Raw genomic sequence first — 13,161 nt, forward strand, 5'->3', positions numbered from 1 at the left:
ATGCATGTTTTGATTTGCCTTAAATTAAAACAACAAATTTTAAAACATATATATCTATGAGACTTGATTGAAAAACAATGACTTCTATTCTCACTCTATCCATGCTAAAGAATGTATTTAAAATGAAACTGAGTCTATGCTGGACCTTTCTGAGTGTCTGACTTTGCTTGATAGTAATCTATTTTCTGTTTTCTTCATGTTGCAGGCCAAACTGAAGTCTCATATTCAGAATCCTAGTGCTGCAGATTTGGTTCACTTTTTGTTTACTCCATTAAATATGGTGAGATTTTATTAGTTTAAGAAAGAATCATTCTTAGTATATTTTTTAACCCCAAGTGTCTGTCTGTATTATCTAAACTGCTTTTCTTCATTACCTTGTTTGGGTATTATTTCTTTGCCATTTGTGTAAACATCAAGAATGTAAAATTTGAGAATTTAAAAGAACCTTGTAAGTCATCTAGTTTAAGCACCTTATTTTATAGTTGAGGAAACTGGTATCTCTGACAGTGCTAGGGATATGAAAATAAATAAAGATTTATTGTATACCAGTGTTTCAATGTATACTAGTATATAATATTCAGTGCCTTGAATAATGTAGATGTTTTTCTCATTCTCACAAAATAATCATGAGAAGTCTAGTTCTTCATGGATGGTTTGCTCCATGAAGTCATTCAGAGACCCATGTTCTTTTTATTGAGGTGTTCCTTCATCTCTTGAACTGTCTCTGACTTGTTTATTCATTTATGTACTTATTCTACAAATACAAATTGAGAGCCTCCTCTGTGCTTGGCTTTAAAGTAACTCAGGAACAAAACAGACAAAAATTCTTACACTGTTAGAACTTATATTTTAGCACAGAGAGGTAACCAATAACCTAAATAAATGTCTGAGTAATACAGTAGTCTAAAAATCACATGCTATGCAGAAAAAGAGAGGAGCAAAGGAGAACTGGGAGTTCTCCAGGGAGATGCACGCATGTGTGTATGTGTGTGGGAAACAGAGTGTTGCACTTTTTGAGTAGGGTTGGTTAAAGGAAGCCTCAATGAGAAGATGTCATTGGAGTAAAGGAAGTAAAGAATGGATCATGTGGATCCCTGAAAGAAGAGAATTCCAGACAAAGAATAGTTAATGTGTAAATGTTCTGAGGTGGTAACATGCAAAGGATGTTCTTGGAATACGTAGATACTGTAACTTCAATGGAATGAAGGAAGAAACGATTAGAAAGAGATGATATCAGCAGGGTAACAGGAAGATACATCTTGTTTGTCTGTATCAGGAATTGGGAAACCTTTGACAATTGAGTTTTCAGCAGGAAAGGATTGCCCTGGCTATAATGTTTAGAAATTTGGGGGAAGAAGAAGCTAGGGTCATTACTAAAATAATGCAGATGGGAGATTATGGTGCTTGGACATAGTATCGTTGAAGGTGGTGAGAAGTCTGATCTGGTTATAAATTTGCTGCTAGATTGGATATACTGTGCAAGAGCCAAGGACTGTTCCCAGCTTTTTGGCCTAAGACTGACAGGATGGGGTGATGATTAACCAAGATGGGAAGACTGGGTAGAGCAGGTTTTTGGAGGTTGGTGAAGAATTCAGTTTTAGACATATCAAAATTGAGTTGCATCCAGATGGGGAAATTTGAATTGATAGTTGAGTATGTGAATTTGGAGTTCAATGGAGAAATCAGGCCAAGGACTGGTTGAGCCCTGGGCATCTGATATTAGGAGAATGGGAAGAACCAGCAAGTAAGATTGACAAGAGGCAGTAAGGGAGGATAACTCTCATCCTTCTTTCCCCAGGGATAAGTAGACAAGACCTGAAGTAGAATATGAAATGAGTATTGCTTTACAAACATAGGAAAGTAAATAACATTATCAACATGAATATCAGAAGCTAAGCAATAAGGCATTAGAAGATGAAAGTCTGAGAGTACATCAGTAATTTATGAATGCTTCCATATGTTGTTGCTATATATGGAGCATCAGATTTCTACTTGCCTAATTATTTCTGAATAATTCTTGCTATGTAATTGCTTTTAAAAAATTAGACGGAGACCAAGGGGATACATATGCAAAGAAACTGATACTAGCTCCTTAACAAAATTTATATTCCTTATTTTTTAACATTTTTGATGCTATCTTAGTTGGAGTATTTGGAAGTATTATTTATAAAGTAGTTTCTGCTGCCTCTTCTTTATTTCACACACTTTCAGAGACCATATGTAGATATCTAGTCATTACACAGAGTAGAGCTATAACATAACAAGACTGGTTTCCCTGACATATACAAATTGGTCTTTGTGATCAGGTTATGTACCTGAAAACATTGGTTTACTTGCCAATGTTCAGTATCTCTGCTTTTCTCAAAAATTACTGCTTATTAATGGTCCCTACAATCATAATATTTTGCTGGTCCATTTAATGTTCTCCCTACAGGGCCCCAGACATTTTACTTGGACAAGGGAGATGGGGAGGAACATCTATTCAGGGCCTGCTACTGACCAGGCATGATGTGGCTTTACACCTGCAAGTTGCTCTCCTCTTCCCTCAGCATAGACATATACACACAAGCATAGCCACAGCACATGTGCCTGCGCACGTTCTTGAGAGGGAACCATGGCTCTTAACCTTTCATTTACAGTTTCTTTCATTTTATTTCCTCTTTGTCAAATCAGAGATTTTTATATTCGTCTACTCATTTTCTTTAGTTTTACTTTTCCCTCTTATTCCTACATATTTATTGGAAATGTGTTCAAGGTTGGAAGTTAAAAATTACTATGCTAGGTAGACAGGGTAGGTTTTGTTCTCAAATAAGGGTTAGCTTTCCTCCTTTATCTGCCATCTTTTTTCATTCATTCCAGTACCACTGTATCATCTGCAATTGAAAGTCAGATAAGTCTTAGTCCAAATCCTCAAAGAGGGGAAACTGAAAAGCCATAAATTACAGTGTAATAGTGTAATGTGTTACTAATATGCATAAATTACAGTGTAACAGTGTAGTGTGTTACGCATATGCATAAATCACAGTGTAATAATATAATGTGTTACTAATATGCCTAAATTATTTAGAGGATGCAGGGTGGGGAGTGGTACATCTGAGTTACACTGTGGGGTTAACACAGGCTTTCCCAAGACTTGGGACCTGAGTAGAGTTCTGAATAATGGGGAAGGGCCTTCTGGGGAACTGGGAACAGCATGTCAAATACACAGAGGCCTAGAACAGCATAGCATGCTGAGAACACCTGGATGATTGGAGCCGTTCAAAAAATCTCCTTTCTTCTTGTGCCACATCTCTGAGAAGGGCAGATTTTATAAAGGGACTCTGGTTTCTGCCCTAGGAGATAACTACCATTTTTCTAAGCCAGAAAATACTCATAAGAAGTAAATTTAGAGCCGTTTTTGGACATTTACTTATCCTCATTTTACTTATCAGAGAATTGCACCTGTTTGTTTGTTTGTTTCTGCTGTCATTAAATTATCCATATTAAATCAGGGAAATTTTCCAAAAATAATTCTGGAGAAAAGTACCATAGATTCAGAATACCAGTTCTCATTCCTGTTTCGCCTTCCTCCCTGGATCCTTTTATTTTTTATGTGTCTGTACAGGCACAGCCATAGACTGTTAACTCTTGATAGTATTGTTTCTCTTGATAGTATTCATCCTGGGAACTGTATTTTTCAAGTTTAGCATAATAGATTTGCCAGTAGAGAAACACATATTTAAAACAACAACAACAAAAAAACAGGGATAGTAAAATCACCTGATCTAGAGTTCTCTGCATAGCCTTTAGTATCTTCCAGAGAAACTGTAGTCATATGCAGCCCATAGGCAGATGCTGTGAAAGTTGTTAAATTGTTAACTTTCATTTTAGAATTTACAGCACTGCTGGGCTGGACAAGTTGATTTGACAAGCTGTTTTTCGTTTGGTAGCGTATTGCACAGCATCAAAATGTAATATGACTATTAAAAAGTAGTGCATATTTTGGCATGTCTGCCATTTTGTCTACACATTTTGAAAATACACAAAGAATAATCATCTTCTTGCTAAAAATGGTTTGTTATTTTAGATGGTGCAGGCAACAGGAGGTCCTGAACTAGCCAGTTCAGTACTTAGTCCCCTACTGACTAAGGACGCAATTGATTTCTTAAATTATACTGTCAATGGTGATGAACGGCAGCTGTGGATGTCTTTGGGAGGAACTTGGATGAAAGCCAGGTAAGCATAAATGGGTTCAGCATTTGCCACCTATAATGCCTTAAGTACCGTTCTTTATTACATGGATCTAATGAGACATTTATTTAACCTTGTACATACGGGGGCTAAGTGTCATAGGATGAAAAAGCCTAAACCCTTAAAAGCTACAAATCTAGTGGAAGAGATAGAAGTGTATGTAATATAAGGCATGATATACCTTAGGAGTGAGTCATAAACAAAATGCTGTTGGTTGTCAAGGGGAGCAGTCAGGAAGAAGATTTAGACAGGAGGGTAGTTAGCTTTCAAAGAAGAGCTGGCATTTAAAATCGACAGATACACATAGAGTTCACACGCATACACACACACACACACATGCGGGCGCGTGCACAGTGCTTGCTAGTCCATGCACTTTACATAACTACTCTTATTATCCCTATTTTGCAGATGAGGAAAGTAAGGCCCAGAGAGGATAAGTAATTTGCCCAAGGTCACACAACTTGTAAGTGACAGAGCAGGGATGTGAACTCGTGCCATGTAGCTCTGGAGTCAGTATTCATCATTAGTTTGCTAAACTGCCTTTTAGCAGGATGAGTAGGATTTCCACAATTCCATAGCAGGGCAGGGGCCTGTCCAGGTGGAGAGAGAAGCAGAAGTGAAAGCATGAGGTAGTCAAGGGAAGAGAGGATGAAGATGTATTTCTCTAGAATATGGACTTCGGGTAGCAGATGATTGTGGAAGGGCAGGAGGAAGAGGGTATTAAAATGAGCAGATAGGGCCGGGCGCGGTGGCTCAAGCCTGTAATCCCAGCACTTTGGGAGGCCGAGACGGGTGGATCACGAGGTCAGGAGATCGAGACCATCCTGGCTAACACGGTGAAACCCCGTCTCTACTAAAAATACAAAAACTAGCTGGGCGAGGTGGCGGGCGCCTGTAGTCCCAGCTACTCGGGAGGCTGAGGCAGGAGAATGGCGTAAACCCGGGAGGCGGAGCTTGCAGTGAGCTGAGATCCGGCCACTGCACTCCAGTCCGGGCGACAGAGCGAGACTCCGCCTCAAAAAAAAAAAATAAATAAAATAAAATAAAATAAAATAAAATGAGCAGATAGAGTTGAGGGCTGGATTATGCAGGCTTTCAGTGCCATGCTAAAGAGTTGGAGCATGGTTCTGTAGGCTGTGGAGAACCAATAACTTTGTGAATAGAGGTGTGACATAATGACATCTATGTTTTCGAAAGGTCAGTGGTAGTTGAGGCTAGCAAGGACAAGGACAGAAGTAACTGGAGGCAGAGGCCTTTTGAGATGCCAATGTTTTAGTAGAGGCTCCTTATAAATCAGTATTCTTCAGGACTAGAGGGTCACAGTGGAACTGAAAAGGAACTGAAAAGGAAGACTGGGTAATTTTTAGTATTGTACATTTGTCAATAAAATGATTATGGAAGACAGATTATTAACAATTGTAGTGCTAATGCTTGCTGAGCAAGGCAAGGTAAGAAAATATTTCTAATTTGATGATTGTAAATAAATAATTTTTGCTTTGCTCGTTTATCTAAATCTTTTTATTTATTTCATCACTTAGAACAAATCACTTAGTATGGCCACTTAGACATTTATCTTCCTAATGGTTTTGAATGGGCTAGCCTAAGAGTCATGGGCCAATTCATAATGTTTTTTCTCCATTTTTCTCCTATTGAAACATATACAAACTTTTCCACTTATTTCTTGGATTTTGACAGTTGCTTGTGTTGGAATATAGTTAAGCAGAGAATTCTTTGAAAGCATTGCAGTTGTTGCTTTTAAATTGAAAATATTTACATTTATTTATACTATTTATGTATTAGTATAGCACAGTGTATGCCATATAATACTGTTCTTATACTATATAAAACTGTTTAAATCTTTTTATTTTTATAATTTTTAACTGATACATTATTAATAGTTGTACATATTTTCAGGGTACATATGAAATTTTGATACATTCACATAATGTATAAAGATGAAATCAGGGTAATTAGGATATCCGTCACCTTAAATATCTTAAATATTTATGCTAGGAGCATTTGAGTTTTTCTCTTCTAGCTATTTTGAAATGTACAATAGGTTAGTGCTAACTATAGTCACCCTACTGATCTATCTAACACTGGGTCTTAGTTCTTCTATTCAATGTATGTTTGTATCCATTAATCAACTTCTCTTCATCTCCCTGTAACCCTGCCCCATCCCTGTTAGCCACTAGTAACCACCAGTCTACTCTCTACCTTCATGAAATCCACTTTTTTTAGCTTCTGCATATGAGTGAGCTTATTTCGCTTAACAGAATGACCTCCAGTTCCATCCATGTTGCTGCAAATGACAGGATTTCTTTCGTTTTTATGGCTGAATAATATTCAATTGTAAATAGATCACTTAAATCTATTAGATTTATATAGGTTATGATTTTATGATAAGCTTAGGTGGCATCCTTTAATTTCATGAAGCTTATTAAATTGATCAGGCCTCACATTACAAATATAGCTCAGGCTCCTTAATTTCTTTGTTTAGGGTTCTATCTTAAAATAAGAAAATTAACATTCAAAAAACTACATCAAAATGAAATATATTGTTAGCTGTTAACATGCAGAAAGGGTCATTTTAGATCCTGATTGTTAAGAGTCTTTGGAAATGAATGTACTGACTGATTTAAAAACTCATAAAGATAAAAAGAACCATGAAAATCTATAACAATCCGAGTAAGATGGCTGATTTCATCATAGTAGAAATATAACATGAAGAATTAAATATGAAAGATAACATATGCTAGCAAAAACGAAGCCCTCATTTCTAGTTATTTTTGTGGTTCATGAGTGATTAGGATCTTATAGAAATAAGTTTCACTCAGTGTCATTAAATGATGAACCGATATGATTGTGATTACAGATTAGCTGACTTTACTGATTAAAACAGAGCTGATACATTTAATTTATAAAACTGGCCGTCTATTTCATTTTAGGGGACTTCATAAATTTAAAAATCATAAACCTGAAGAACTTGCTGGGCTGTTTCTCTTTTGAAAGATACGTGTAATACCAGGAGGTTTCAATAATGATGGGAGGGGAGTGAAGGGAAAGTTAGGAATCTGAAACTACTTTAAATGTTAGAGAAGTTTGTTCTCTAAATACTTATCATACTCCTAGCTCCACTCTCCCTTCTTACGCAAATTTTTAAAAACCCATACCCATGTTAAAAACTTGAGTTTAACAGAGAATTGGGGCAATGTTGTGAAAACAGATCATGCAACAGATTTCAATCTTTCTTTCATTTTATTGGTGTGAAATACTGGCATAAACACGTGTGCTTTTTCTTTTTGGGTGGATGGAAGACAGATTAGGTCTATGTGCTGTTTTTGTTGTTTATGTGTGTGTGCGTGTGTATGTCTAGCCTTACCGAAGATAACTGTGAGTATGGATACATTCCTAGATTTTGTTGTTTATACGCCTTCATTCCCTCCTACAGAGCAGAGTGGCCAAAAGAACAGTTTATTCCACCATATGTTCCACGGTTCCGCAATGGCTGGGAGCCCCCAATGCTGAACTTTATGGGAGCAACAATGGAACAAGATCTTTATCAACTGGCAGAATCTGTGGCAAATGTAGCAGAACATCAGCGCAAACAGGAAATAAAAAGATTATCCACCGAGGTAGTTTTTTTTTTAACATTACCCGTTGTAGACAGTGTAATTATCGGTGTATTCTCTTGTAATTCTGATTGCAAGTTCTCATTTTATTGATCTGAAAATTGTTCTAGAATCAAGTCTGAATGTTACTCTCTCCTGAATTACGTCTCTCTCTTGCCTCTGTCATTTTTTGTGACAGTTGCTCTGTTCCTCCGTGAAGCCCAACCCCAACCCAAATTGCTCTCCTATAGCCTGTCAGCCCTTCCCCTCCCCTTGTTGCCACTGTTCTGCTGGCTCCGGCAATCCTAAGTAAGCTATTTTAGGATGACTTCTCTCCTTGTCAGGGAATTGCACTACTGCCCTTTGGCTTATTTCTTTCTGTTTTCCTCTCCCCTTATCAGGCCTTCTAGACAGTTCCCTGAACCTAAATCCTCTAACCTGTCCCAATCAGCTGTTTCCTGAATGCCACTAATTATTTTCTCTCCTTCTTCTCTTCATGTTGCTTTGCCTACTTTTGTCTTCTGTTTGTTTTCTTTCTTCCCTTTTGCCTAGTTCTAAACCTCTGGAGTCCTATGACCCTTGCTAGAGGACCAAAGTTCTTCTGTACTCTAGTCCTTAGGTTCAAATGATCATTTATAAAACTATACACCTTGAGGAGATCTTAACATTCATTTTATCTTTTAAGTATTTAGTCATCTTTAGAGTATAACCTATTTGGAAATCCAGTTGAGAGAATGAAATTGTGTATGCTGTCTTGTCACATTCCCTACAAATGATGTTTCTGTGACTCTTCTTGTTTGTTGGAAAGGAACATCGAACACTGAGTAAAGCTGGACCAAACACAAATAGGATGGGCAGAACCTGAAGAATTAGGTGAATGAGATCTAGTTTGAAGAAAAAACAGTAAATGATGACGAGATCTTCCCAAAGTCCTGTTATTTTTATTTTTATTTTTTTTGAGACGGAGTCTCGCTCTGTGGCCCAGGCTGGAGTGCAGTGGCCGGATCTCAGCTCACTGCAAGCTCCGCCTCCCGGGTTCCCGCCATTCTCCTGCTTCAGCCTCCGGAGTAGCTGGGACTACAGGCGCCCGCCACCTGGCCCGGCTAATTTTTTGTATTTTTTAGTAGAGACGGGGTTTCACGGTGTTGGCCAGGATGGTCTCGATCTCCTGACCTCGTGATCCGCCCGTCTCGGCCTCCCAAAGTGCTGGGATTACAGGCTTGAGCCACCGCGCCCGGCCTCAAAGTCCTGTTATTTTTATTAATTCCTTAGATTAGTTTTCTCAGGCTATCATAGGTATTTATAATGTGGCAAATGTGGTATGAAGGAATGAATTGTCAAACCATGGTGTATGATATCCTGTGACTACTTTTAAGGCAAAATGTTTATCTAAATTAAATTTTAAAAATTGTTCCCTTTGTGGACTATTATTTGGACAATAACAATAGTATTATAGAAGTTTGGTTCCATTCCTGAAACTTTCAAGATAAAGCAACATATTACTTTGAAATTACTTTTTTCTAATGTAATTGTTTTTTTCCTCTGGCTGTGTTATACGGGAAGAGGTGGATTCCTTGCCTGTTCTTCCCTCTAAATGAATAATTCAGATGACCTCACTGCTCAGTTGGCAAGCATATACCCCTGCCTGTATTTCAGAGTTCAGGCCTCATCACTGTGAACTTTCTTTCCACTTAAAGGGCAGTGTTTCTAGAGGAAAGAAAATATAATCAAACATGAAATTATGATACACTTGCTGTTGCTATAGTTACAGCTGACTATTTTTACATCATAAAAAATGTCCAGCTTATAGGCTTCATATCTTAAATAAGAAAATATACTCACTTTATAATGTATGCCTCAGAAATTCACTTTTGTGATTTCGTTCTCAATTTGTGTATTTAAGAAGAGAGTAATGGGCTCCCAGGATATAAGTTTGTCTACTTTCACTGAGTAAGTAATTTTAAAAGAGGAATTATTGAGAATCCTTACTTGTAATAAGTTATCATTTTCCTGTTATAAACTATATTTCATTGTATGGCTGAAGTAGTTATTCAGAGGTTTTAAAAAATGAAAAACACATGCTAGCAGTTCCAGGGAATTTTATGCCTTGAGATTTTGTTGGAAAAGAGGCCAAGTAATGGTGACTTAAAATGCATAAAAATGTAATCATCCCTAGAAGAGAGATTTTATTATACTTTATTGCTACTATAATAAATGCATTTGCAACAAGACTTGGGTAATTCAGGATCTTACAATTTTTGTTTAGGATTGAAAGACATAGGTGACATAGAGTGACAAATATGGGTGGCAGTACTCAGATTCTTTACTTCTTCTGAACCCTAAGCAAGCTTTGGTAGTCATCACAGTTAGTCATTTGTCATCATTTCTCTTCTCCCTTTCAGTATTCCCAGTCACTCTCAGGACCCAGTGATTTCATACTGCTGACTTCACTGTTATGTTCAGAGCTGGGCAAAAGGTGTGGGTGCTTCTAACAGAGCACTCCCCTCTTTAAAACAGCCTTTAATTAAAGATTACCTAATCTAATGTAGTGCCTCTACTCTTTCCCAGGGAAATGATAAACTGAATTAATTGAGCTCAGATTTTTTAAATTTAAATGGCTGAAACTTGTTTATTTGTATTTATATTAAGCACAGTATCCTGATTTTGTATATATAAACGTCACCTGCCCTGTCCGTGGATAAACTCAGCCCTCCTCCTGCTTACTTTGACGTTAGAATTAACTGTGGTAACCATATGTCTAAGACTTTTCTGAAACATTCCCAGTTTCAACTATTTTGCCCCAATGAATCCATGAACAAATACACAAAATCCATAACGAAAATAGCCAAGGAATTCCAGTGCTTCAGTGTCTGTCATGCTTCTTCCAGATCTCATTTTCATATAAAGAAACGATGTAAAGGCTTTGGGGAGTTTTTGTTTGTTTTCTCCCAATATGAGCGTGTATTCTCTATAGCAGGGGTCGCCAGTCCCTGGATCGTGGACCAGTACTGGTGCGTGGCCTGTTAGAAACTGGACCTCACTGCAGGAGGTGAGCAGCAGGCCTGCGAGCATTACCGCCTGAGCTCCACCTCCTGTCAGATGAGCTGCGCCTTTAGATTCCATTAGGAGCAAGAACCCTCTTGTGAACTGCACATACAAGGGATCTAGGTTACACACTTATGAAAATCTAATGCCTGATGATCTGAGGAGGAACAGTTTCATCCCAAAACCATCCCCATCATCCCTGGCCCTGGGGTCCATGGAAAAATTGCCTTCCATGAAACCAGTCCTGCTACCAAAGAGGTTGGGGATTGCTGGTCTATAGCTTTAAAACCATGGTCCTCAGTGGGACCTGTGAATCTCAACTGTCACTCTTGGTCGCTCCCAGTAGTTTCCTGTCTGAATTATCTTAACTGCAAAAAAGAAATGACTCCAGCATGCTCTTATCCTGGACTCTTGGCTGTCAAGATCCATTTAGTTGTGCCTTTCTGTGTTCCCCTTAGCAGTAAAGATGATAATAGTGCTGCTGTGTTTTAAAAAATTGAAAATACTATAATGTTCTGTGTATCATTTTAAAATTTAAAAAAAGGAGAAGTCGGTATAATTTTAATGCATAGAGTTCAGTTGATTTTCATGTGACAATATTTACTTTGCTAGAGTGGTGACAGGTTCTTGAACAGAAAGAGCAAGATTACCCTTTGCACTAATGACTTTTCTTATTATAAGTAAGTCTTTGACAAAAATGTATCACTCCCATTTCATAATGTGTTAACATAATGATCCGTCACTTGAAAATGAAAACTTATCACAATATAGTTGAGAGATCTTGTTGACTGACCTGAGTGCTGATTCAAATAGTATTTGGTGATTCTTTAATCTGCCCCACTTTGTCTTTCAGCATTCCAGTGTATCAGAGTATCATCCAGTGGATGGCTATGCGTTCGGTAGCAACATTCACGCAAGAGGACCCCACCCGGACCAAGGGGAAGCTGCTGTTGCTTTTAAGCCAACTTCTAATCGCCATGTAGATAGGTAACATTTAATGAGCACCCTATTGAGAGCTGTGGATAACTGTCTGATCTAGTGCTAACAGAGGTGACAGTGTCTGTATTGTCTACTGCTTCTTTAAACTTTTTATCTGTTAATTAGTTGATAAAGTTTCAGTTGTTCCTTTAGAAAACTGGTTTTGATCAACAAAAGATGTCTGGACCTTCAGTCTATAATTCTCATTTAGTGCAAATGCCTTTGGATGACTTTCCATTTTTTAAAAGATACTTCTGACAAAATGTGTACATTAAGAAGAAAGAATTGTCTTGAAACCCTCCATTAGTTTGTACCAGATGGTCTCTGAGGATCCTTCCAGCTCTGTAGCTTTTAAAGGAAACAGTTTCCATCTTTATCTTCACCCAATGAAAACAAATAAGGCTTCCTTTAGATAGATATATTTAAACTGAATATAAACTAAATATTTAAACAGGGTCAATGCCTTATTTGTCATTCTTGCTATTTCATCTTTTTATCTTGACTTTCCAGTTTTATACTTCATTTATTCTTCTATATTTTCACTCTTAAAAAATTTAATATAGGCAGAGATGGAGAATTGGGATGAGAAGAAATAAAGGAACTGGAATAAGTTCTTTTTTTTTTTATTTCCAATCTTGTTTTTAGTAAGTGAGATCTACATAGAGCCAAGCCATGTGGAAAAGAGAAAAGGAGGTAAAATCTTGATAACACGGGTATAGGAGGAGGGTCATTCAGTGAACAGGGGGTAGAGAACTCAGCCTAGTACTTTCCTGCTTCAAAGCCTCTCTTACCACAAGAGTTATATGCCCTTTATTTCTTTTCTGTACACTCTTTTCTTAATATAATCTGAAGAAAGTGGGATTCAAAATTTTTGTTCTTCGTCAGGGATGGTGACAGGTAATGCTTAAGTAATTGCTGTAGAAATTACACAGGTATAACTCCAAGGGCACCAGTGACATTAAATTGAGTACAAAGAAAAGTCAGCAATGAATAATATATATTTTAAATGCCAACATGTGAGAATGTTTTAATTATATAATTAATTTTTAGTAGATACAGTTGGAAATCGGTTTTGAAGCTTGAACATTATTTCATTGAAATCCTTCTTAACTAACTTAGTACTCGTCTTAATATTTTCTTTTTTCTTTCTTTCTGTCTTAGATGTCAATATTATAGAAATCATTTCAGATTAATAGGTTTCTTTCAGTTTTATCACTTCAGTAATTTGGATGATTTTCCACAGCTAAATAACTAGAAAACCACTTGAGTGCATATGTAGAGTACATATTGACATTAG

The 13,161-nt window shown here is 37.3% G+C and overlaps 1 protein-coding gene across 6 annotated transcripts in view; it reads left to right on the forward strand.

The window, feature by feature from the left end:
- The window catches only part of EPS8 (epidermal growth factor receptor pathway substrate 8), a 171,164-nt gene that overhangs the window by 132,669 nt on the left and 25,334 nt on the right, over nucleotides 1-13,161 (forward strand). For all 6 annotated transcript variants that reach the window (XM_033222762.1, XM_033222757.1, XM_033222760.1 and 3 more), the window contains 4 exons: nucleotides 206-280; nucleotides 4,067-4,215; nucleotides 7,682-7,865; nucleotides 11,740-11,873. In XM_033222762.1, coding sequence (XP_033078653.1) covers nucleotides 206-280; nucleotides 4,067-4,215; nucleotides 7,682-7,865; nucleotides 11,740-11,873 — 542 coding nt within the window. The remainder of the gene's footprint in view (nucleotides 1-205; nucleotides 281-4,066; nucleotides 4,216-7,681; nucleotides 7,866-11,739; nucleotides 11,874-13,161) is intronic.

Source organism: Trachypithecus francoisi, unplaced genomic scaffold, assembly GCF_009764315.1.
Source record: "Trachypithecus francoisi isolate TF-2019V2 unplaced genomic scaffold, Tfra_2.0 Lachesis_group11, whole genome shotgun sequence".
In the NCBI taxonomy this organism is placed as follows: Eukaryota; Metazoa; Chordata; class Mammalia; order Primates; family Cercopithecidae; genus Trachypithecus; species Trachypithecus francoisi.